At 51.5% G+C, this 26,788-nt stretch overlaps 1 protein-coding gene across 2 annotated transcripts in view; it reads right to left on the bottom strand.

Annotated features, from left to right (window-relative positions):
• LOC148814727 (rho GTPase-activating protein 23-like) overlaps positions 1–26,788 on the bottom strand; it is a 95,204-nt gene that overhangs the window by 55,338 nt on the left and 13,078 nt on the right. Inside the window, exon 1 of one of the 2 annotated variants that reach the window (XM_088906291.1) lies at positions 18,469–18,867. The exons of the other annotated variant lie outside the window; for it this stretch is intronic. Within the exon in view, the coding sequence (XP_088762417.1) occupies positions 18,469–18,522 (54 nt within the window). The 5' untranslated portion in view covers positions 18,523–18,867. Of the gene's footprint in view, positions 1–18,468; positions 18,868–26,788 lie in introns of those variants that run through there. 2 annotated transcript variants of the gene reach the window in all.

Below are 26,788 nucleotides of genomic sequence, written 5' to 3'. Positions count from 1 at the left end.
TGATTAAGAAGCCGTGAAGGGGAACATCTCTGTCTAAGCCACTTCCAAACCCCCTCAGGAAAGACTTAAAAAAAGTAGCTGAAATAGTGATATAGGGATTCGCACTATTTATCACAAACCATGTGAGCAACATTATGGCTGAACACTGCCCTCCAGCCCCTAACTGATCTCACGTCCAGGCTGCTGGACACTGGGGAGAACCCCCCCCACCCCACTCCACTGCCCGTGAGGGGTGCCTCTCCCATCAGCAGGCACCAGGCTGGATACCGCGGGATGCTGGATCAGGAGAGGACCAGACAGGCAGCCGGAACCGGCCTAGTTCGGACGGGAACTTTCGTCCGCCCCAGGGAGCCTGGCAGGGCGGACCGGGTCGGTGCCACAACGGGAGGGAGGCGCAGTGGCGCTGGGAGGAGGGAGAAGCTGGGATGCAGGCAGGGGACCCGAGGCTCAGCCCAGGCTTGCAAGCGGACTCGCACTGCGGAGCTGGGAGAGGCGCCTGCCTGCGTGTCAGTGACGCAGGGGGAAAGCTCCTGGCCCGCCAGGCAGTGGTTCCGTCTGGGTCTGAAGGGTCATCAGAGGTAGCCCAGGACGTTCTTAAAAACTGCTTCCCCCGGCCTCCCCCCAATTCCGAGAGCTTGTTAAATCCCATCCTTCGGAGCGGCGCTGCCCTCCACCAACAGCACACGCCCGCGTTCCTGCGGCGAGACGCTCTCTGGGGGACCACGAACCCAGCCCGCTCTCGTCTGGGCCCCCCGGCTTAACGCAACGTCACCCCGAAACCCGCAGGGCGAAGGGATCCACGGACAGACCACAGCGAGACAGCGCCCAGGGGTGCCGAGCGCTCATCACCGCAGGAAAAGCGGGAGAAGCACCAAGCTGATTCCCAAAGAATCCTTCTGAACGAGGAGCTGCGGAAAACACACAGGCCTCCACCCCCGGCCACAGGCATCCTTCGGTTACAATCAAAACCGCTGTCTTGATTTGCGACTGAATTACATCACATCACAAAGCAAATCTGCTGCCGTTGCTTGAAATTAAAGGTATCAGCAACTGCGGTTTCTTCAGCCTTCCTCTAAAAAACAGCAAATCACTGCGAGACAGACTGGCTCGCTGTTTCAGAGGCCAGAGGAGCTCGGGACGTCTGCACCAGCTGGACTTCAACTAGTGTCTTTACAGAAACGCACGGGGAAGGGGTTGGTCACAGCATCATCTTTTGTTTTCACTTCTACTTAACGACTAGTTTTTTTATTGTAAAAAACACAAGAATAAGGCTCTCAGCACTGGGCCTCACTGATAGGCTTCAGAACATTGCGCAGCATGAATATTCTTCCCTCACAAGAATTGAGGTTTCCTCCAAGTCTGGCAAATACAGGTGCACATAGTCACAGTCTAAGAAGGGATTTGGGAGAATCTTACAAGACAGAAGAAAAAACGCAGTAATGAAAAAGTGCAAAAGATGCTCCTGTATGAGCAGCTGAACTACAGAAGCCTTGATGTGGATGAACTGTATCTCATAAAAAGAATGACAAGTCTGAAGACAGAATGGTGGCAGTAATTCTGCAAGCGACAGGTGTCTGACAGGTTGCGCGGTTCACAGGACTGTGATCATGTCAACAGGCTGAAGACCCTGTACAAGTCTGTCCTGTTAACATGGCACAGTGGACTGACTGCCATCACCACACTTCTGAACAGCTACAAGCTCAACATTCAATGATGCATTCAGGATTTCCAGCACCATGAGCCCACCCAGACACAGAGCTCCCACGCCAGGAGCTCATTTCCACTAAACACCTGCAGCTACTCGTGCTGGATTCCCAATGAACTTTTCAATGGATTTAATCCTTCAGTCAACAGGGTAGCATTATTATTCCCAATTAAAGCCCTGGTGCGACAATGTGACACACAGTACCTTCCATCCTAGTGTACCCTGCAGGATCACCTTTACAAGCCCAGGAGCTGACAGGAAGAAAGTTAAAACTGCCCTGCTACATGCCACAGCACTTTTGGAGTTCAATACTGTAAAATGACTTCCTCACTGCTATGACCTGCCAGTCTGCATGATGCTTTATCATGCCACTCCATGATTTACCATCTTCTGACCATGATTTATCCATTTTGACCATGGTATAGTATAGGGATCGTCATGAGGGGCTTAAAGGGGCTAATGGAGGCGAAATCACACTTGCCAGCACTTGGCAATCTCAGGAGCTTTCATCCAGAGGAAGCAGCACTTATTTTTAGACTCCTACTAAATTTCCATTTTAGGGTGTAATTTTTGAACCGTTTGCCCCTGGTTTTTCCACGAGGCAGCTGTTCTCCGGGCTGCAGGATCGGCACACCCTGTAGCGCGATGTGTCGCCGCGCCTCCCAGCTGTGCTGATCTCCGACTTCTTCACGCTCAGCGCAGGCGGGACGCCTACGAGCCCCGGCGCAGCGCGGCAGTCCGAGTGGAACTGCGCAAAGCCCGGCCTCCCCCCGGGAGACCTCACTCCACTTCCGCCACGCGCAACGCACTGCCCAGCACGGGCTGGAGCTGAAACTCTTTTCCGCAAGCTCGGATAATAAAATGATACCAGATGCATGCAGCAGCAGCAACAACAGTCACAGCCCATCCTGGGAAGTAACTGGCACAAGGCAGGGTACACCCTGGACAGCATGCCAGTCCATCACAGGGCACTCACAGATACAGAGACACACACACACACAAGGGCCAATTTTCCCAGCAGCCAATTGACCTACCAGCATGTCTTTGGACTGTGAGAGATAACCACAGAACCTGGAGGACACCTAAACAAACATGGGAAGACATGCAAACTCCACACAGAGAGCACCTCAGGAATTGAACCCATCTTCCCTGGAATTTCTCTTCTCAAATGCACTAGTCTCACATTCTGGTTTCTGTTTCCTCTGCAGCTGAATGTGCGTCTGGTAACGATGACTCTTAAGGCCTGAACGTGCGTAGAATAGTTGGGGAATCAGAATAGAGTGGCACAGGCCCCATTTCCCAGTGCCTTCAGAGCAGTGTGCGACGCTCATCTACATCCCTCATACCCCACTGCCTCACACTCGGCTTTAGGAACATCTTTAATCAGGCATTCTGCGGCAGCAGCTACAGAGTGCACAGTCAATCCTGAGATGAGTGCGTCACGTTCCCCAAGTGCAGTGTGCGATTAACATGGCTCCTGACTTAACATCTTCGTCCCCCGGGAGGAAAATTACACTGCTGTAAAAAGAACACGACCAGTGCTTTCTAATCCACAAATTAAAACTGTTATCCCAGTATTAATTGAAGAGCACACTGCTATTATTTCATTAAGCTGATGCTTGTGCTCACCGAGATGCACATGGCTTTATGCCCTCTGACCCACCCTCCCATATCCCATATTCCCACTTGTAAGAGAGCAGGAAAACACCTGCATGCAGACAACACCCCCAACCCACCCCACGCTTCCTCATCTGGGCCCATACCGCAAACGACCTTTACAAACCTGGAGCTGCGAGTGGCTCCGAACAGAGAGATCGGCCTGCGCAGTCAAGCACGCGAAGCACACTCCAGCGCTCTGCAGAAGGCTCTTCGGGCTGCTGGGGCTACGATGGGCCTGTACCAGCCAGGAGAGCAGGTCCGCCCATTCCAGTAGTGGGATTTGCCACAATTCCCACGGGCATGACCCTCGCGTTCTCAATTCCCACTCGGAGAAAAGACTGGAACAGCTCTCATGTGCTTCAATGGGACTCCTCCAGGGTTCTAAATGTTCCAAGGGCTGTTCCATTTAATTCCCCCCCCCGATTAGCACATATCTGTAAGCACGCGTCTATATCAGATGATCTGTAATATACAGTATCTATCCCCTGGGGCAGCCGTGTATTGTGGGAAGCTTAAGGCCCGTTTTTGTTGGCAGAAAGCTAATCCGTTTTCTTCTGCACAAACTCCATCTCATCTTAAAGGCATCTTTATAAATCCTCTGTTCTGTGGCAGGGAGCGATTACAAAAACCACACAACTGCAGCACTGCCTCCCCATCCCCCACTAGAATCAATCGGCCGTCACGGGCGCTGCTGGCTAGCATGTGTATATATAGTTATTCCACGTCTGTATAATTAAGAAAATGAAAATTACAAGTTGAGTTAAAAGATCGCGTTCCCCACAGCCCGTCAGCTTGAGTCCTCAGCCCTGAATGGAGAATCCGACTGGCTCCCCAGCCCCGAATTCACTCTCCTCCAGCCCTCAATCAGCTTCCCAGATCGGAGAGCAGGGAAAAAACATCAGAAAGATCTCATCTGAGGGATGGCTTTTCCAGAAGCTTAATTTTCCAAAGATGCTGGCAAAGTGTCATTTACTAGGTCAGGCCACACACCCTTCTAACATGCTCTTCCTCTGACCCCTCAGTCCAGGAATTTGACCAAATAAAGGCTCTTTCGACCTATATGGCAGCTCACTCCTTTCTCTTGGGCTCAAGGTAATTCATATCCAGAGCTGCCCCTGATGCAGGAATTGGCACCCAGTGACACCCACTAACACACTGGGGAAAATGGATGTTCAAGAACCTTCAACCAAAAAATGACAAAAAAAAACATTTACCAAGCAGTATTAACTCCGATTCATGAATCGGCAACAAATCTGCTGTACTACAGTGTCAACGTCTATAACTGTGTATTTAAACAAGGCAATCTGGTACAGTACAATAAGGCATAGTATTCAATTTGCTCTGCTTCCTACTGGGTAATGAAAAAACTTGTTCAAAGTGCATATACAGTAGGTGCTTAAAACTGACTTGTGAAGTTAATTGAACAAACAAAAATGTCAATTAAAAAGGAAACTTTCAAGAAATGATCTCCTCTCTTACTTTATCCCATTTGAGTTCAAATAAAACGCGTTGATTTCACCTGCCCCAGTGAGCAGGCTCTCAACATGTCACGGAGCTGACCGCCTGGCCAGCTCCAGCACCATCCTGGCCCTCACGTTATAACGAAAGTTATTTTCTCCTTTTCGAAAAACATCAGGCCAAGAGAGCAAACTGGGCGGAAAGAGAGGGAGAGAGGGAGAGGAGCGGTGGGGAGGGAAAGAGGCTGGAGACACAAGAACGGGAGAGCAGAAGCAGAAGCAGAGGCAGAGGCAGACAGAAGTCAAGGAACCTCCGAGGGGAAGCATGAGGACGGGCCTGGTGCCCGAGAGCTGTGCCCACGCCAGGCAGCATGTGGGAGAGGAATGGGCAAGGCAAACAAGGGATCCTCACGCGGCAGGAATGTTACAGACCACCCCGCGGGGCTCCCATTGGCCACAGACCGCCTCCCAGAATTCCCCACAGCTCCCCGCACAGCCAGCGGCCCCCCCAAACTCAGCACAGCAAGCCAGCCTGCGATGACTCGACTCTAAGCATTTTCCGAAAAGTGAATCCGGGCAGTCTTTAATCGAAGAGCACAGACCCTCGGCTTTCGCTTAGAGCTGAACTCCGACGGTCGTCGAACGGGTTTTTTTTTTCCCCGGGGTGAATTTTGGACGCGCGCGACACAGCCGAAGAACACAAGCCCAGGGGAGAAGGCGAACGAGTGAAGTGGAGGTTTGGTTTGTTTGTTTTTTTTCTAACGAGACAAGGCACTGGAATCTTCTAAAGCGGCTTCCTGTTCTAAAACCACCCCACAGTTCATATAGATCAATCCCTGCCCTGGTTTAAACTCAGATCTGGTTGTCTTTTTAAAAATCTGTAATGCATGAAGGCAGACACACAAATCCGTTCTCACCCAAAGGAGAACTAAGGGCTTTTTTCCTACTGCCTGCCTTCTTCTGTAAGGGCCACAATGGACCTGGAGTGTCCTGGGCTCAGGTCTTAATTATGAGCCCAGGACACAGCCCCTCCTCTGAGCACAGCAATGACAGAGATGGGTGGCTCTGCGTGTTTCCAGAGTCCGCCACGAGCCGGCACACAACCTCCTGCGTGGCTGGAGCAACACTCGGCTTCCGATCGGGCCTGTCTGTCCCTTGCCCAGCGACCCAGAGAGACCCGCAGCATGGTCCTGCCCCCGCAGACAGACTCCTCTCCCTCTGTCGAGGACTGGACCTGCACGGACTACTAAGTGCCTCCCCCATTACAACAACTACAACACAGAAGAAGGCAGCACAGCCGACTTAAGGACGAGTCCTGTGTGAAGATGGAATAAAAACGGTTTGGTAGGGCAGTCAGATTTTTAGCATCCAACAGTACTGTTCTTCTACGGCTAAGGAGATTTGGTAAACATGTGTAGGAACTATTGCCTAGCACTATATGCTATGTTTAAGCTCCAGTCTGTTACTGTTCTGGCCATCCCCCCCCCAAACAGACACACTCCAGTATGCTACTGTATTAAAAACACTTCCTACAGACAGTACACTACCATATTAAAAATCTCCACATGGGTATATTGAATGTTTATCACAGTCTTGCTACAGTTAGGAAACTTCTTTGCAGAGCTTGCTCAAACAGCATGTCACTGCCTGTGCAGAATGCTTTCTCCTCCAGCGTTCTGATCTCCCTTTGGAGACCCACAGATTATTTGACACCAGGGCAACAGAAATAGCAAATACCACAGGGGGCGTGGCACGTGGGGGGTGTAGAATGATTTCAGGCGTGAGGACTCCAGCTAAGTCTTTTGTCAGTGCTGGAGTACAGTAAAACATGAGATCTTAGTGCTTTTGTTACAGCACACTGCCAAAAATTAGGTCACCTTGATCCCAGTGCAGCAGTGCTGGGAGAGAAGCTTGCTGGCTCGGTTCAGGGGATCTGTTTGTACAGCACGCCAGCTGTGCCAGTGTGGGGCTACAGATGTCAGGGCTGGCTTCAACTCCATGTGCACTCAGTCACAGCAGAAGGCCAGAACGTCTCTCAGCACCTGAAAGCACGGCTCAGAGCTTGCCCCACTGGGTCTTTTTACGCTGCAGTTTTTTATAAAACACACAAGATACTCCAGTTAAAGTGAACCTGGCAGGCTTGTCACGAGTAGTTTGTGGCTTTCCTAATGAAAAAGGCTGGCTAACTAGACGGGGCTGCTTTATAGGAGTTTGCCGAGACTGTTACTGCTAGCCAGCTCCCCACCCACAGCTTTAGTTTTCCAGGATCCTCTGAGTGCTTTCTTATTTAAAATCCTGCTGCCCCCTTTTTCGTGGCACAGGGCTCCTGCAGGGAACAAGTACCATCACAAAGTTAGCAGAGCGGGGTCTGCGCCTCTCCCTACAGGCGCCTCTCTGCTACTGCGAGCTCTGCGGAGCACAGCCCTGCCCACACCCAGAGGTCAACCAACATCACACATGATCATGAACAATGAGGTAAATTAATCTGTATTTTAGAATTTACCTATAACTGGAAGGTTGCAAGGTCAAATCCCAGCAGGGCACTGTTGTCGTAGTCCTAAGCTAGGTGTTCCACTCAAACCGCTACAGTAAAACACCCAGTTGAGTGCAAAAACTAGCTGCTTTGGATGAAAGTATCAGCCAAATGATTTACAAAACATTGTGGTAGGTTAACTGGTTTCTGGGAAAACTGGCCCTGGTGTGAGTGTGTGCATCTGTCTGCTATCCCAACAGACTCCCTGTCAACAGCACTGCGCTCCTTTGACCATTGCAACCAACCGAGAATCACGAACACGGACCTCCGCCGAGAGCTGCAGAAGGATGAGGACTTTTCTCTACGGGCAAAGCACAAATGCTACAGTACCACAGTACAGCAGAGGCGTGGGGGTCTGCGAGACGGAGAGGAGCAGGAAGGCGTGGGTGCTGGGAGCCGCAGACCAGCGAGCAGGGGAAGGCACGGATCGGCCGCAGGAAACGGGGCTGCAGCAGCCTTGGGGTCTCAGCCCGGCGGGGCCCCTCTCCTCCCGGGGCTGCGGGAGACCTCCTGCCGGTGGAGAGACCGCGGTTCATGGCCACACTCCCGCCGGCTCGCCAGCACAGGGGAGACTAACAGGCAGCACCCGGGCTTAGACGCACCACGCCAGGGTCACGAAGAATCTAGCAAACTGGCCAGCTTCCCGTACTTTAAATCTGAAGTGAGCGGAGAGTCCGGTGCTAATTGTTAGGTCTATCGGAAGCCGCATTCCGGCCTTCCGAAACGCAGCAGGATTGCAGGGTGACCTTTTTCCACACTGACATTCTGACATGTCCATGAGATCCTGCCACAGCGCGGACCTGCTGCTTTTAATTCTTTCGCTGCGGGTTCCGCGGCTCTGCAGCCCCCAGGTCGCCTTGACCGGCTTCCGGCTTCCGGCCTCCCCGCCTGGGAAACGCGTTTCCGCGCCGAAGTTCGCCGGAGCTAACACGGGGGGGGGGCGGGGCTTTCAGGATTCCAGACGTGACGTATGTCCGGCGTCAGAGAGCGGCTGGGAGGGGCAGGCGACCAGCCGGAAGCGCTCACCGTCCACCTCCGAGTGGCCTCGTCACGCAGCGTTTGAAAACGATTCCGTGGCGACAGCAAACGACCAACTCAACTCCGGGGGGAGGAATAAAATGCCAGAATTTCAAAAGAGTCGAGCGGGGGAGACGGCATGGCTTTCCTGATAAGAAGGACCACGAGCAAACGTGGGCGAAAACGTTGCCTCTGAACTGCAGGGCTACATTGAGCCGCACTGGAAAAGCCTAATTCAACCCCCCCAAACCTAAGCAGTGTCGTGTTTACCCCCTGCTGGGCTTTTATCGCAGCTCCAGGCCTCTTATCTAGAAATCGGCCCCCGCCAGCAAACCAGAGACACGATGGCTTCTCGCCGGGGGGTCGGGTTGCGTTCTCAGCCTGAGACGCGTCTGAAAGCTAAAAGCCTCAGCCTACTTTTAATTTCTTTTCTCATTGAGATTTATAATCTCGGGGAAAATGCACTTTCCTGCCCTGCGGAGGGGGCGCCGGGCACAGGGTGACACACACTGTTTTATGAACACAGTGTCCAAGTCTCCTGCCAACAGGAAGAGCACAGATTGGGTAAAACCCCTCGTCAGGCTCGAGGTTCCGTGGAAACGCCACTCGACACCTCGGTTTACAATTTGCATGTAACCAGCGCGGAACCTTGTCTCACTGCGGTGCAGTGAGCGAAACTAGAAAACTACACACACCCCCTAGATGCACCTAGTAACCTGAGACCGTCTGTAGCCTAGTTAACGTGTTTTTAATGACCAAAACGTCTGTATTAGTTCCTCGCTCATTAACTGACACCAGGTGGTCTCATTAAACCATGATCAAAATAATGGTGCCTGTAAACAGCACTGGGACCGGCTCCGCTTCATCACATAGTGAAGGATGTGACCGCTCAGCTCATAAGGAAAGCGGACTGACAATTCCAAATAAATGCCTTTTTTAGGGGGGGAAAAGGGAAGAGTCTCAGTTCATTTGCTCCTGCCTGCACAGATCCTGTCTGAACTGAAAAAAGTCCAGGAACAAGCAGATTCACACACACCAAACTCCTGTGCCGCCACTCTTTTCCTTTCGGGAAAGCTGACACCGCGCAGATCTTACCCACTTTTAGCAATGCAGCCCAGAGCACCAGGATCTCTGCAAAACCGCTGGACAACTGCTACTGCTCTGTTTACGGACCAAGAACTGAGCCTTTATGCTGAAGAGCAGCTAGTGGACCCAAAAGCCGCCCTCCCCAATGCCGAACAAGAAGAAGAAGAGGAACAGATGAAACTCCGTCCTCAAGCACACGTGAAGGGGGAAGGCGTGGGGTATGCAGCAGGCTGGGAAGTCAGGCACACTCCCGTGAGCCAACAAGCCTTCACACAGCCCAGCTGAACGCAGGTCGGTGTGGCCTTTCCTTAAAGCCACTGAACACTGGCCCAGAGGGAGGCCGAGGGCAGTGCAGCAGGTCTAAGAGGAGACAGACTTCATATGGAGCAGGAACACCAGATAAAAGAGACTTTAGGCTGACATAAAAGCACGAACACAAGCCTACTGTCTGTCTGGATTTCGGTTTGAGGTGTCGGGGGGGGGGTGAGACTTCATGACGCATCAGAGCAGACAGGAATGTCAGCTGTGGAGGGCCGCAGAGGGGTGGGGGTAATTAGTGCCAGGAAACGGGAGACCAGAGCGAGAGGGGGTGACAGTGGCTCTGCCCCGGGGGGCAGGAGGGCAGCAGCTGAGAATCCAGATGGGCGGCGACCCAGGGGGAGCAGAGCTGGCGGGGAACAGAAACCGCCCTGAGAACCGGGGCTGCTGCCTGCACCTGATGCCCTCCCTCTCCCCCTCCTTCCCACCGCCTCTGTCGGCTGCACAAACACAGATTCCGCTGCACGACCCCCGACACTCATAAAGGCCTGAGAACCTCCGCAGCCCTCCGGCAGGCCACAGAACACAGGGCACCATTCAGTGTGCATGCTCTTCAGCGCTCCTCTCGTAAATAACCCCCTCCTGTCTGAAGGGCTGCGACTGCATGATCGCGAATTAGAACGGATTTTCACAGTGCTTGTCTGTGTGTGTGTGTTTTGGGGGGAGTATTGAGCATTTCCCAGTAACTTAATTCTTTAATTCTGCGAAATCTTGACTTACAGTCCCTGCTGTTTACTGTGGGATCTCACGCATCTGACAGAACAGCAGAAGAGCTGGCAACGTGGTGGGGGGGAGGAGAGATGGAAAAGTCAAGCTCTGGGTGGCCAGAAGCAGAAGCTGAAGTCTTTTCAAGGTTTAGTGAGGCACACCATGAGGACCGCAGAGTACAGTGCGGAGGCCCAGTTCAGGCATGGTGACGCACACAGAGGCAAAGCGCAGCGCCCAGTGAGAACCAGGGGACGTCATGCCAGAGCAAATGCATTTCGTCAACATGGTGAGATTCTGTACCAAAAAAAACACGCTTTAAAAGCATCGTGTGGGATTACTGCCGTAATCTCTCATTCGGGAAGTTAAAAAGCCATGCCGTTGCTCTGCCTCTCAGATTAACACGAACAGAAAACAAAAGAGGAACGAAACCGGGCTGCAGCCTTGCAAGGGAGAGGTCCGCGTCTCTGGGTCATGCGAAATAAACAGCCCCTTAACTCCGTGTTCAGCAAGGGTCGCACTTCCTGCTTCCCCTTCCTAAGCACAGGAGGAGAAAAAGAGGAACAAAAACAGCTGTTCTCTCAGTTCGCCCCTGTGTGAAAACGGCTCTTGTTTGAACGAGCGGTTCTTATGCTCCCACTCTGAATTCCAGAGGGCCTCGCTTGGAAAAAAAAAGGACAGTACTGAGAGCAGCTGGCAGCCTGGACTGGGGACTTTCCTGCCCTCACCCTGCGCTCCACACTGTTCTAGGATAAAGGAGAGAGGAACAGAAGAAAAGGAGGGGGCAGCCAGCACTGAAAGCGCCAGTGGGGAAGGGGAGAGAGCCGGTTATCACGTTCACTCAGAAGTGAAGGTAATGCTTAACGTCTCTCTAATGACACTCCGGACAGCTCCTGACCCCTCCCCTCCATCACTCCATCCCCTGTGATGTATAACAGGATTATTTTCTGGCTCCTTACCTCTGAATGGGGGATAAGAGCCAACCTCGACCTCTGACCCTTGACCCCCCCTCACGGGCTGGGCGACAGAAGCTCATTGTCGGGTCTGCATTTCAAAGCCGGACCCCCACCCCCTGCCTCTCAATGTGAGCAGCCACGCTCACACTCAAAACCACACGCACACACTCGCTCCTCCTCTCCAACACAGGCAGCACGAGGAGCCCGCCAGAGACTCCGGGGTCAATTCAATTAACTCTGAGCTCGTGGAAGTCTGCAGCCCCCCCACCTCCTCCTCCCACAATCCTATAGATCGTGTTCAGGCTTGTTATTTTCATCCATGATCAAAGGAAACATAAATATAAACAAATCTAATAATAAATAAATAGTTGCATTCAGATGCTGGACAGCTTGTTTTATTGTAGACCAGAGGCTAACAGATGAAAGGTAACAGAATCTGTTCTGAAGTGCAAAGGGATTACTGAGAGATTACAAGGTTACATGTCCTGCTATGTTGTTTCCTTCTGTCTCTCTCCTCTGTGTGCGTTGATTCTATCGTTTCCCGTTGTGAGGCCGTGGTATATTCCAGCTGGCTATTTCAAGGAAAACTGAAACTGAGGTATCCGAGTGTGTATTGGTAATTATTTAATTAGCTGCCGAATCACAATACTTCTCATTTAATCAACTATAAAAGACATTAAGAAAAATCCTATAAAAGTCTAATTATTTTCAAATTGACTACTCGGGTTGAATCCAAGGCCAGAAGAAACAAGGCTGTCCTGGAGCTGCGCCTGACCTGCTCTGTATGGCCTTTCACAAAGCAGCAGTCTACTCGGTGCATGGCAAGACAGGACAAGCAGTGAATAGCGTAACCTCTCTCCCCTGAAAACATCTGGAACACTGCAATGACACTGTCCACTAAAGCACTAGATTTACAAAAAACAGACCGGTTTTAAGGAGTAAAAAGAGAACATCGCTCTACTGCAATCAGTTCGGAGAAAACTTCTTACACACATGGACTAGAGGAACCTAACCTCTGACAACGTTGACCTAGGTCCACCAGCTGCTTCAGGTTCTTGTAACCCAGGACAGAGAGCATTCAGGAACGAAAGGAGAGTGCACTTCTCATGTAAAAGGTATGGAGTTGGGGGGTCTGGAACAACCTGGCTGACTGTGCTGTTGACTTGACAAGTTCCTCTGACCAATCAGCTACTATGGAACAAGCGAGAGGGGCTGAGGAATGCATTGTCTTTAACACAGACAAAGACCGCCATGAGAAATTCCTAAGCTGCCGAGTTATTAGGAATTGACAGGAACAGAAATTCCTTTGTCAGATGATCCCTAACAATCCCTGCCTGCTGAAATGCACTCAAGCCCTGGGCAGGAACGTGGTGTTTTCTCCGGAGGACAAGCCCATGCTGGCCCTCCGCAGCCGGCTGGGAAGATGTTACCTCACTGTGAAGCCGATATCTGAGCGCATCTCCGCCAGCAGACTCCGGCCTTGCTCACGCACCTCCGTCAGCTACAGAGGAAAACCCGCACACCGCAAATCCGCAAGAAACACAACCCCAGCTGGGAACCGAAGAGAGAGCGAGCGGTTCGGTGCCCTTCATAATCTACACCCCGAGCTTTGCAGAACAGGAGGTTTTTGTTTACAAATGTCAGCTTCCTGTGATCTGTTACAGATCTGCGTTTTTGTAATGAGGTTGGTTTCATCCTGCCATCTAAACAGGAAAATAAGAGGGAAAAGCCTGAAAACGACAACAACAGTAAGAGCTACAGATGATGCATTCAGGTCTCTGGAATACAAACAGCAGAGCGGGGCTCAGTTAATGATTGAAGTAGACAGGGGACATGGTGGTCAGGTCAAGGCCAGCGAGGCTGGGACTGTCGGCAGAGATCTAAGGGCTGGTGTGCGACAATGTCAGACTCCCCACTGAAGTGTTAACAGTGTTAACACAACTCTGTCTGCCTGGGAACTCCATAACTCTGCTTTACAAGTGATCACCGGATAAACAATTCGTGCAATGAACCTGGACGAGCCTCTGTGCTATATTTAACTCCACTCGGAAAACATTAACAAGGAACTACACGTTGCTTACTGGAAATAACCATCTGTCCACTTTCTAACCGCCTCTTCCAATTCAGGGTCGCTGGGGGAGCAGGCGTGTGTCCCAGCAAGCAGTGGCTGCAAGGCAGGATACACCCTGGACAGGACGCCAGTCCATCTCACCGCACACAGATACTAACACACACGCACACACACTAGGGACAGAACTAGGACAATTTTCCCAGAAGCCAATTGACCTATCAGCATCTCTTTGGACTGTGGGAGAGAACCGGAGCACCCAGAGGAAACCTATGTGAACACTGGGAGAACATGCAAACTCCACGCAGACAGCACCCCAGGTCTGGAATTGAACCCAGGAGCCCAGTGCTGCGAGGCTCAACACTGTGCCGCCTTCCTTGAAATAACATCTTTATTTAATTAACAAGAAAGACCAGTTCTCCAAACGTTTAACCTTCCTACCCGGATAGCGTTCCTAAAAGGCTTTTCACTTTTGGTGGAGTTGTACACCTGAATACACTTTGTGTTTCAGTACAACTCCAAAGTATGCTGATAGGGACAAAAAAAACCACACACACACACAATCTGCCTTTGTCATCTTAAAACCAGCATCGGCTCACTAGGGCTGCTTATGCTGAGAAGACAAACATGGGCTGGAAAGGGCAGAAAATTTACTTCCCCCCCCCCGGTCCCGTTCCTGGATGCCAGGAGACGCAGCGGTGCTCAGGAGCCCCGTCAGACAGCGCCTTCCATATCTCAGCCAGCCCTCTCTCTGATAAGAGCGTGCCAGCCGACGACTGTGGCACCGGCCGTAATTACACCCGCTTGCACGACTGCTCCGCACGTGCAAGCAACCCCCCTGGGGTCCTGAGCAACTGCGCGCGCGCGCTGGCACACAAATGCTATATAAGGTGCCATGCCGGCGCTACAGCTGAGGCAACGGTGCGCTGCTCCTGCATCTGGGTGTCGCTGACCGCAGGCGAGCACCCGGACGTCACCGCACACCCACGAGCACCTCTCCCCGTGGACATTCACGCGCTCATTAATCAATTAGCATTCCACACGCTCTTCCCTGTCGATACCCTCTCACTCCACTCGGTCTCCGCTCGCTACTGAGGCTCCCCCCCCCACCCCGAGCTCAACCTGCGTCCAACCCGTTTGGAAAGACACTTTCATCTGATCGGCTTTTTGGCTCTCGAAACTACAGCACTGCCCCCCGACTACGGCTTCGCTTAACGTTTTCGGACTTGGATACTTGTGGTACTAAACAGAACCCTTCCGGGAAAGGCCTACAACCGCCTGGCGTAGGGTCCAAACCAGCTGCTTCGCCGCACCTCCTGACGCCGCCGGGCTCCCGAGCAAAAGCAACAAGCCTGCTTTAAAAAGAACTGCACCGCAAGCACAGCACGCGGCCCACGGAACTCAACCACACCTGACATCCCGATTCAGAAAACCCGGAGTCAACTAAAAAAAAAAAAAACTCTCCCTGCAGGCCGACGCACAAACCCTACGTTTCTCTTTCCTGCCACATGAATTTTTAAAAAGCTATCCCGTCGCTGATCAATAACACATGATTTCACCACCCACGTTTTACTGCTAAAACCTCTGAGGCAGCATATTCACGGCCTTATTCTGCGTTCCGTTTCATCTCTCTCCAACATCTGCCAGCAAGACCTGAAACAGAAATAACTGAACAGGGCTCCAATGGCTGCTGCGTACCCCTGCTGCAACACTCCCGAGCACACTGTGAAAATGACGGCTCTACGTATTCATGATTAACTCGTAGTAGTATGGGCAGCGCAGGGCTGCAGTGGTTCACCTTACTGTCTTGCAACGGTGGGGCCCTGGGTTCAAACCCTGAGGTGCTGTCTGTGTGGAGTTTGCATGTTCTCCCCGTGGCCGTGCTGGTTTCCTGCTGGCACTCCGATTTCCTCCCAACAGTCCAAAGATATCCTGGTAGGTAAAGTGGCTTCCGGGAAAACTGGCCCTGGTGTGAGTATGTGCGGGTCTGTGTGTGCCCGGCGCAGGACTGGCATCCCGTCCAGGGTGTACCCTGCCAGGGCTCTGGCTTCCCTGCGACCCTGTGTTGCATGGAGCGGTCAGGGAATGGATGGATGGATGGAGAGTTATAGCCTTTTGAAAGTCTTTTCCTAACCGAGCGCAACGACGCAAATCAACCTACCCTAATAAAAGAAGAGGATGCCCAGAGGAATTAAGGCTGCACCGAGTCTAACGGACTTTAATGGGAAAATGAGATCTCTTCAGGAGCTGCCTCATTCATGTGATTTCTATTAAAAGTTTAAATTGATGTCACAGCTCATGAAGTGGCTAAGCTTGACTGAGCTGGCACCTGCAGACATGACTGTCTCAGCAAGGCTTTTCCTGCAGTTCAAGTCCGAATACACTGGCCACCCTTTCCAGAGAGCCACATACAGCAAACCCAGAAGAACCGAAACAAAATTCGCCCCAGGCATCAAAGCTTTTGCATATTCTGAACCAAGACAGTTTTAAATAGAGAAAAAATGTTAGAGCTTGAACACAGATCACCATCAACACTACTAGTAAACAGGGTGTTAGTCTAACACTTTCAAATTCACGGAGGGCCTGGCCTCTTCTGGATTTTGTTCCACCCTAAGTTGTCAATTAAACAATTAACTTAATTGTTTTCTAAATTAGACATATCTACAGTAGATAGATAGTAGTAGATAGAGTGTGGAGTCAGCTGTGATTTTCCTCGCCACTCTGAGAACTGAATTATGACAGAAGTCGCACAGTTGGGGCTGCTGTTTCCCAGTTATTTTTCCTGCCAGTTTCCCCAATCCCGGACAGTTTGGTTTTGCTTTTCAAAACATTTTTAAAGTCTTATACAGCTGATTATACAAGACACACACTTCACTAACGGTACAGTGTAGCAGAGTGTGGCTGGGATAAAACACAGAAGACGCCAGGCTCACCAGCATTTGACCTGCAGCCCTTCCAATTCACCCACTGCACCAATTTGCAGCAACCAGGTCCTTAATTAATTAATTGGCAATTAGCAGAAGCAATAAAGCAATGGTTATATCAATGCACTGGAGGAGGTAGAAAGACTGCAAGTTTAATAGCCCTGATCTAAACCCAGTCAGCGCTAAAGATCTTAGACTTTTTTGGCAGGCCAGAGAGAGCACAGAAAGGACAGAATGTAGCAGCCGAGGGCTCTCTGAAACTGGAGACCCAGACACCTGTTGCTTCACTGTTACAGGGGTTCAGAAGTGTGAAAAACTACCATCAAGTCCGCGCTACCAGGGGGGCCAGCTTCCGAAGATCGGCTAAAAGGTCAACGGCATTTTGTAAGAAAAAGGGAAAAACATCCTCATGTCACAATCAAAAAATACTTCCTGCATATTATTTGGAACTGACTGTATGGATTAACACATTCACACATTATAAACGATAACTAGCACTACACACTTCCTTCAGGTACGGCCTCAGGATGTGCAACAATGAAATCACAAAACAGCAGGGAAAAACTGATCACAAAAAATGCCCTTGTAAGAGGCTGCAGTCTGAGATGACGGCACTCTGTTCACACACGTACAGTATACACACAAAAACAGCGTGCAACGCAGCGTGACGTCAGACAGGGAAAACAATACAGACATATCGGGACGAAGCAGAAAAGTATGTCTTTGAAGCAATATTTTTGTTCAATTAGACACAGCGGTCTGAGATCAACGGGGATATTTCCGGCGCACTGTCCAGATCGCCCTTCGCTTAGTGGAAAGAAAGGCGTTTTCGAGCAGGAGACATTAAGGAAACAAACACAACCAATCATTCGTGAAAAGGGACAAGCAAAGACTTGAAACAGCTGAAGACGGGAGGGTTTCCTTCCTAATGTTGGGAAGGACATCGTTTTGACACGCGCACCCCACATCATGTTTGGAAATGGGAACACAGGATTCCGCGCTCGTAAACAACACACTTCACGTAAACATTTTCTGCGTTCACCAGGAGGGAGATAACTTACTCACCCTCCGCGTCCAGAGAGTGGGAGGGCGCAGACAAGTCTATAATTTTCCGAGCGACGAGCAGGGGAAAGAACCGGAAGGAAAAGATGGGAGTACATTTTAAACCCCTCAGGTCTGGAGCAGAGTAACAGCCGAGGGGCGGGAGTGGAACAGTAAATATTCAAACAAATAAACTGCAAGAAAACGCATGCATGTTAAATCCCGAACGTCTCTAAAGCAAAGAGCCCAATTCGGAAGTCAGAGGAGGGGGTGTCAGTCTAGTTTCGGGGTGCCGGGGACCCGTCCGCAGTCGGGCTTAAAATCAGGGAGCTTAAAGTGTGAAAAACGCAACTGGCGAATCCACATCGCATGGGTACAGCACGTATCACACATGTAATATATATATACATGAAGAAGAAAAACCGGTGACGTTAAGGGCAGCGGGAAGCGAGGAAGACTGAAAAGCGACACCGGACGGGCGATGACAGCTCTCCAGCTCCGGGTCGTGGGTCTCACAGGAACCGGTACCTCACCGGTCCCGGAGCGGGACTCGTCATTTCCTCTGCGGAGAGACTTTCAATGAGCCGGTTTCCCGGTTCCCCGGCCTCTTCCCGGTGCTGTCCGTCCGACAGCGACTCACCCGCCTACAGCCCGGCCACTGCCAGCCCACCCCCGGCAAACTGAGCAACGCCAGGGGCACACAGGGGCACACAGCACACAGCCTCGCCAACTGCCATCATTCCCTCAGTGTCGCTTTAAAACAGGCGACGAAAACTACAGCGATCGCTCTACGTGCGCGCTTTAATCCTCTTAGGACATTCTGGTCTCCCACTACGGTATATGAAGAACAGCACAAGAAGAAACCACGCACACACCAGAGCCAGCACAGACTTTACGAATGAACACTTCTGCTAATTGTGTCCGCACCCGGCGTCCCGCCGCAGACGGGCGCTATCGGTCACATCCAGAAATAAGCCGGCCCGCACGGCGAGCACTTACTTCTGTGTCCGAGCAGGGAGGGATTCCAACCAGGCAGAAGGCAACGCCATTCATTGGGCAGCTGGTCTTGTTCGGCGGAGAAAAAAAAATTGGGAGGAGGAGGAGGAGGAGGGGGGGGGTGCTGTATGTGTTTCCCCGAGAGAAGTTGCGATTAAATAAAAAAGTTAGAGCCAATGTTGAAGTAAATCCCCCCGAAAAATCCAGTGAACAAAAAAAAACTATTCATGCGGATCTCAGCGGTGATAATCCAGTTGTCTTCGCCTCCTTAGTTTCCTCCGCTAAACGCCCTCTTTTCCGTTGCCTGAGCTGTTTATTACATCTCTCCTCCTCCGCCTCCTGCCTGCTTCTTTGGAAATCTCTCCCCCTCTCTCTCTCTCTCTCTGCTCTCCTCTCCTCTCTCCCCCCTCGGCTGGCCCGTTAGCCTGAGTGAGACGGGACGGGACTGGACGCGACGCGACGCGCAGCGCAAATCCGTGCGCTGTGAGCTCACTGCCCTGCCCGCCGGCCGGCAGCGCCCCCCCTCTGCGCCTCCTCCCCACCCCGCCTTCCCTTCCTCCTGCCGGCACGCGCGCCTGAGCGGCGATCCCCAATCCCGGCGCCGGAGAGGGGGAGAGGGAGGGGGAGTCACCCCTCTTGCCTGGCCCCGCACCAGAAACCAGAGCCTATCCCGGTGGGCAGAGGGAGGGAGGGAGGGAGCGAGCAGTGGGAATAATCCCGCTGGCCTTTGACAGGAATAGAGGAATCGGGAGGAGAAGCCCGGCGCGGAGCTGGACGGGGAAGAGGGGCGGTTTTACGGGAAAGGGGGGGGGGGGGGTAGCCCTGCTCTTCACGACCGGACGGCCCTGCCCGGGCCACGACGGTCAAGGTCAGGCGATCTCGCCGGCAGTCAGACCCGCCCGCTCAAAGCCCAGCGGGACCGTCAGACATTGGAAATGATGTGTAAAAGCGGACAGAGCAGCCTGCCCGCGATCTCGTTTGAAAGGCAGCCTGGGGGACCTCTCTGGGCTACACCCCGAACCCCGCAAGACGTGCTGCGCCACAAGGCGTCACTTTTATCAGCAGAAAGTTACAATATTTTAATTTTATCTTAACTTAAGTGGTGTTTTTTACTAGCTCTTCATTCCCCCCACTTAACTCTTTAGGCTTTAGACGTTTCTTTTAAAAAGTATTTTCACATCTCAGAATGAAGTCTGAGCGCAGTATAAATCGTTAGTTCTCTACCCAGGTACTGAGCGACCGAAGCCAAGTCCTTCCATTTTCAAAAATATCTCAGTTAATGTATACTTCCGACCACGGCAAGGTACAACACCAAGGTTCTGTGGTTTCATCTCAACTATCTAATCAAGAGTCTGCTGCCTTATTTCTAAGTGCAGAGCTTTACACAGGTGATCACCTGATGAAACACAGACACAGGTGGACAAAGGCGCTGTACAGACACGCCACCAGGTGGGAGTGACGTATATCGGACACGCCCACATTCCGGAGTGCCGCTGTCATACACGCCCATAAGTGGGAGTGGTTCCATTTCAGACGCCCACTGACGGGAGTGGCATCGTATCGGACACGCCCATGGGTGGAAAAGACGCTATATCAAACGTTTATCAAACGTTTTATGTGTGTAAAATTGTAGTGAGTGGGTGTTGCATTTACTCTGGTGCAATCCAGTAGATTAGATTTCTTCTGTCACACCTGAATGAGGGCAACTGTGAAAGTCGTACAGGGCTGATACTAATGAAAAAAACTTTTCAACTTTTGACCTGAGAGGCAATTTTAAAAACATTCCTAAAATAAGAGAAATGAAATCAATTTGCCTGCCATTAAGAACGTGGCTGAATCAAAATCCAAATGAGACAGCCTTCTCCCAGCATCTTGAGCACCCCTGAGTATAAGCTAAACACACAGATATTCACCTACTGCTCTTAGCATAAAAGCTGAGACATGCAGGGTTTTGCAGATCAACCTACTTCCCTGTATCGTGTAGAACAACATCTCCCTTCCTCTTAAACCGTTCTGTGTCTTGTTCGAAGACTGGTCTAAAAACCGTGTTACAGCTGACAGAGCTGACCAGGGCAGACCCAGCACACGTCTGTGGAGCAAGCGCCTCTCGCAGCCCGCGGGCGCTGGCGGCGCCGACCCCCTGCCCACGTGGGGGGGAGCCACTTCAGAGCTGCACGGGCAGCAAGACTGCAGGCATGAGATCCTGGCACCGCCACTTCCCCTGCAGAGCGCCAGGGTCCCATCACACACCGGGCCCCCCGCCGCTGTCCCAGGTCTCGCGCTGTGCAACACACAGCTCGTGTGACCCGAACATCCTCCCCACGGGTGACTGCACGGCTGCAGCGAAGCGAGAGACACACAGTCTTTGCTGTCTACCCTGTCTTTCTCACACCTGGAGAAGGCTCCACAGCCGAAACGTTGCGTTTTCTTTCTTCTCTTTCCAGCCTGGAATAAACCCGTTACCTGTTCCTTTGCAGCCTATGCATGCCGACACCGCTACGTACTTGAACCACGAGAGACACACGGAGCCCTGCACAGCATTAACAGTGGCAAAATCCACTTGAAACTCGACCAGAAATTCCACTTCATTCCGTTGAACGAACAGAGATTGCCCCAGCTGTATGCATTTAAGCACCCGGTACCTACACGGCCACTTTTTCTTAGCCTTTAAAAGCAATCATCATCACACGGTTTTAAAAAGCGGTTTACATAAGAAAAGCCGTCACCTGAAACTCAAAGTAAATAAACACGCACCACAGGCACCCGCCTGGGGCGGAGTTGGCCTGTTCCCTGGAAAGAGCAGTGGGGATCCAGAGAGGGGTTCAAGGGCCTAGTCCGAGCAGAGGAGTCTGGGGGGGTGGGCCGGGAGACACCTGTGTAGTTTACCGGACAGAAGACCACATGAGAGCCCGGACAGGAGGCTCGTGGCAGGAAGTGATGTACCAGGAGGCATCAAAATAACGTCACCCATGAGCCCTGGAAACAATGACGGTGGTTGCATTTTGTAATGCCCCACTGTATGGCTAAGGCTCATGCAGAGGTCGCTGCAGGAGGCAGAGCTGAAGTCGTGAGTCAGCGTGCGGGAAGGGGAACTGCTGGGAGTCGAGGCAGGATCATGGAGAGACACTTTCAGAACTGGAGGGCCACGTGCATTAACAGGGAATGCATCTCCACATACTCTCGCATCGACTTCCTACCACTGTGCGCCTGCAGAGGTTACTGCTTCGGGCACCTTCACGCATAAATAAAACTCTTAGTCGTAATTTTAGACCACGAAGAAATTTTTTTCTTTTCTTTTTCTTATCTCCTTCTCCCCGCCCTCAAGTGATGTCAGATTGCCGAACAAAATACCAGGCTGAATTATCCATGGAGAAAATGAATCATTACAATTCAGAGAAGCAACAGGCCTGCCTCCAGAGAAGCTGCACACAGGGGTGGCAGGGATGTCCAGATAGATACTGTAAGTATAGTGGCAACACGCCAGGTCCATTGCAATCGTCCGCTGAAATATTCCTGCGTTTGCAACCAGCCCTCTTCATTTTACTGATGTGTCATGAGATATACTAGGTAGCTTCTGAACATGCAGTTTTAAACTTTATTATTTATGCTTTTCAGTCATGTGTAGTCAATTACTAATTGACAGTGGCAGAAACACTCATTGTAAATGCGCCTTCCAGCTTACTGAAGCACAAATTTGCCACCAGTCCAGGTGTGCTGGTCACGTTATTATTGGAAGGGATTCCTCTATCCCTACAACATCCATCACTCCATTTTCTTCCTGCTTCCCCCAGTTCGGGCTCGCAGGGGACCCGGAGCCGATCCCAGCAAGCCACAGGTGCAGGGAGGGGTACATCATGAAGGGGACACCAGTCCATCCTAAGTTACACAAGCTCACACCAGGGCCAACTCTGCCAGTATATCTTTGGACTGGAGAAGGCACCTGGAGGAACATGGGGTGAACAAGCAAAACTCCACTCAGACAGCAGCCTTGGTCAGTAAGTGAATCCAGGGCCCCAGCGCCGCGAGGCAGCAATGATGACCACTGCACCACTGTGCCACCCGGAGCCAAACACGTTCAAGCTTTATGTACAGTTTTCGTGTATATTGTCAGTCATATACCTCATCATACGTGGACGGTGCAGATGTAACTAGCAAGCGAATGTAGTTATGGGATGTGCAGTGCAGAGCTACATCTGGGCGTCTGTCCATGGCTCACAGCATTGCCCAGGAGGCAAGGCAGCAGCACGTAGTCATCGGACCGCGAGGAGAGTCTGACTCTAATGCGGTTCGACACGTGCACCCCTTGGGGGGGGGGGGGGGGGCGCGAGCGAGCCGAGCCGAGCGGCCGGATCTGCTCGTGACGCGAGAGCGCAGCCTGAGTCACCTCGACAAAAACACAGCAAAGCCAATCCAGCGTGAGCAGACCTCCGCTCTCTCTCCCTTTCCAGGGGCACCATGACATCACTCGCAAGCGCCCGCTGCCCACTGCATTCACACAGGGGGACTGCTCGGGTGTTTACAGGGCTCACGGTTCATCTGTCTCCTGCGCAATTCCTCCCTCCGTCACACAACCCAACCCTAGCCATTAGCAGCATCCTGACCCCCACACGTCAGAGATCACGCTCTGCGCTGGACCACAGATAAAGGGGGCTCACAGCCCACCAGTCACACTCATTTTTATTTTAACACACCCACCACCCTCGCTCTCAGGGCCTGAAATATAATCCATTTCTGTACCCCCCCCCCTCCCAGCCTCCGCGACAATGTGAATCTGCTGTGATCGAGGTTTTTCCTCTGGTTATCTCCAGCATCTCTATAGCAGAACTGATAGCCACCCTCCTCCATGCCGATACTATGCAAGGCTGCTATCCCATCCCACTCCCTTGTGTAATCTCTCAGGCACTCTCATACAACACAAGGCTGCTCCCCTTCTCTCTCTCCTTCCTTCGGCTCATGCTCTCTAATTCAGCAGCAGGCTGTTACTCAATCCCTCATGCCCACTAACGCACTGTCAGGGCCTGGTCTGCATCCCCCTCCAAGCCTGCCTGTGCCAGCTCTTACGCCGGGAGCAGAGACAACAGTGTCTTCCATCCTGCCTGCTCTCTGACACAGTGGCCCTTCTTCTGAAGGGGGAAAGGGGCACTGACTCCTGTAATCCTGGTTAGACTCCAGAGCAGGTTGCAAAATGTGCCCCAGGAGCAGGTCTCTTCTGTGGACATCTGAGCTGAGGCTACAGATCCACTTGTGGAAAACATGGGGCAGAACCCTGGAACGCTTAACTCCCTAGTCAAGCTTCACCAGCGCTGTTCTTTGGCCTAATGTGTGCTGTTCCATTGCAGCCCTGTTGAACTGAGCGTTGAGAACAGTAAAACCCAGCACAGCTGAAGTGTGTGCCTATGAGCAAGATAGGGCTACGGCTGTTCTTCAGGAAAGCAGGCATGGTGCCATTAAAATCAAGGAACGCAGCTAAATGCGCTCTCTCTCACTTGCAAGGCTATTAGTGGAGGAATCTTGAGTTCACTATCCCATCCTCTCCCTAATGCACTCGGCCAGTCATGACTGTCTAATTAATGGTAACAAAATCTAAGATGCCCAGCCGTCCCTCTCGGTGATGCACTTGATGTGGTCAATGAGAACAGTTTCGCCACGAGCTGGTCGGATCTGGCGGCAGCAAGTCGCTGATGCGCAGCCAGCGCGCGCTTCACATGTGAACAGCAATGTGGTACAGCTGAGGGCGAAGCCAAGCTAAGCTAAGACCTAACTCATTAGGTTCCTAGGCTACAACAGTAACCTACAACGGTGGAGTTTATGTCTGTTTAATCAACTCTACTTGCTTCCTCTTCTCTTGCTTTCAGTTGACTGGTGGTATTGAAATCTGTGCGTTACTACACACACGTCTGGAAAGCCCAGGGGCCACTGCATTCAGGATGGTATAGCTTCAGGGGATGTTTAGCACATATGGCTGGGATCTCACCCTTGACTGCAGCAAGGGTAAGGTGGTCACAGTGCGGAGCTCAGGACTGCAGCCTGCTTTAATCCACGTGTCTCGGCCAGTAGAGCCGAAAGGGGTCTCCAATATAAAACACGGCACAGAAGCCTGTCCGGGATGGGTCAGTGGCATGGAGGAAAAAGAGCTTCCCTTTTGCTTCCGAGAAATATATGACCAAGCTATAATTACATTTTTTTAAAAAATGCGTGTTGTTTCCAGTCAACGCCCGCTCACTCTGCTCACACACTCAGTTTTTCCTCAGCTCTTCTATTCAAGCATCTGCGTTGTTTTTCCCTTTAGACACTACTTCCTGTGACTGAGGAGGACAGCTTCCTGTCGTGCCCCACCTCCAGCCTCCCTGACCTCAACGCCCCCCTTTATAACTATCCCATCAGGTGCCCTCCCTAAAGGAAAACTCCCAGAAGTTCCCACTGCGTTGCAAATGTAATCTTGCTGCTCCACACGGCTGCCCCTGGCATTACAACCCCCCACTGAGAGCAGTAATGAAATAACCAGCGTGGTCTACATCCACAGGACTCACTGGAGACCCCCACACCCCACATCCACAGGACTCACTGGAGACCCCCACACCCCACATCCACAGGACTCACTGGAGACCCCCACACCCCACATCCACAGGACTCACTGGAGACCCCCGCACCCCACATCCACAGAACTCACTGGATATCGCTATTATGCTTGAATTGCGAGGAGTACCTCGTATTTTTGTAGTTCCCTGTGTTTCAGAGTGTCTCCACGTTCTTAGCAAAGTCTTTAATTAAAAGATCTAAAATACCACGAGCATGTAGGCTTGTAAATATGGCACAAACAGTTCTCAAGCTTGCTTCACATATAAATAATATCTGACCATACTGTTAGGACCATGGTAGACCGGTGATGCATTACTGAGCTCTGTATCAAAAATCCTTCATTATTTTAGCAACCACATCAAAAATGTCACCTACAGTAACAGACAAACAGGAACTGATCCTTGACATCGTGTTCAATAAATCATAAGAAACGGGCCTACAAGTGAGGGAGGTTTTCTCCAGGGTGCCTCTCTGTGGATGTGCTCACACTGAGCATCAGAAGAGACTTATTCATGTATTTCTGGAGAGCGATGAAATGTTTTGGGTGTCATTTTGATTCGATGATCGTTCATGACCTGAGTGGCTTTGAAGGAAGCACGAGCACGAAGTCAGTCACCCAGCTGAGGTGAGGTGAAGGATCCTATTGACCTTACGTGCTAAACCACTTATCGAGAAAACAGCACCTTCATATTACAGGTGGCAGCAGCATGGACTATGTCACCTCAGGTTTTGTGTCGACCATCATTTCATTGACTTAATAATTTGAACTGTTCCCTCCCAGCTCTTAAACACGTTGGGGCTTTATTGTATTTTGGAAATGAAATAAATTCCCAAACTTGTGGCTGGAAACAAAACACAAACATTCCAATGCAGCAACTTCTTAGATCACTTAAGGCTTCAGTGATCCCATGTGGGTGGGCTGGAATGAACACCAGCAGGTGTGGGGGTCACACGGACCAGGACTGGACACCACTGCCCGAAGGCTTCACCGCTGTCGTCATGGCAGGTCACCTGAGCTCCTGCCAGCAGAGCAGCAGGCATACCAGATGCTGTCTCTAGCCCCCTTGTGGACAAAGCAGGCCACGACAGAGGGACAGGAAGCAGGAGAGGGCCCAGCAGTGACGGGGAGAGAGGATTCTGCAGCTGCAGCTAACGAGTGCCAGCAGCAACGCGATGAGCACACAGGTCTCCATGCCTGCAAAGCCTGGGACGAGGGATCTCCAGGGTCTGTCCAGGGTGTCGGACACTTGGACACAGTCTGCCTGTGTCCCCTAGTGTCTCCCTGTGACCAACAGAAACACAGCCCCCAAAATACCACTGTAACACCCTTCTTCTTCCGTATAATGATATCAAACACAGGGCTCTGGTTTTCAAATCCAGTTCGAGTTTTGAAGATTTAACTTTGGACTGGTGAAATCTTTACAACAAAATAGAACATGTTCTGAACTTTAATTTTAAGCAGTTTCACTAACAATAATAACACTTTTACCTGTTGAATGTTTAACATCTTAAGCTTCTGCCCGCCCTGACACAGGGTAACACTTATTGTATATTCTAACATCTGCCTGTTTACAGTGCGCTGAGGACATTGTACTGGAGCAGTAACAGCGCTAATCTCATTGAAATGAGAGCGTGCAATACTATATTGCACCACTGGAGGGAGACAAACCTCCATTTCTTTTCCTCCACAGCCACGCCTCAGCCCTGCGCTACACAGCTGTACGCTGACCTTTAACCTCTTGCA

This window comes from Atractosteus spatula, chromosome 26 (assembly GCF_055471065.1).
Source record: "Atractosteus spatula isolate fAtrSpa1 chromosome 26, fAtrSpa1.hap1, whole genome shotgun sequence".
NCBI classification, from domain to species: Eukaryota; Metazoa; Chordata; class Actinopteri; order Semionotiformes; family Lepisosteidae; genus Atractosteus; species Atractosteus spatula.
The sequence above is the reverse complement of the archived record's forward strand: the minus strand, read 5'-3'. Positions and strand labels throughout refer to the sequence as shown.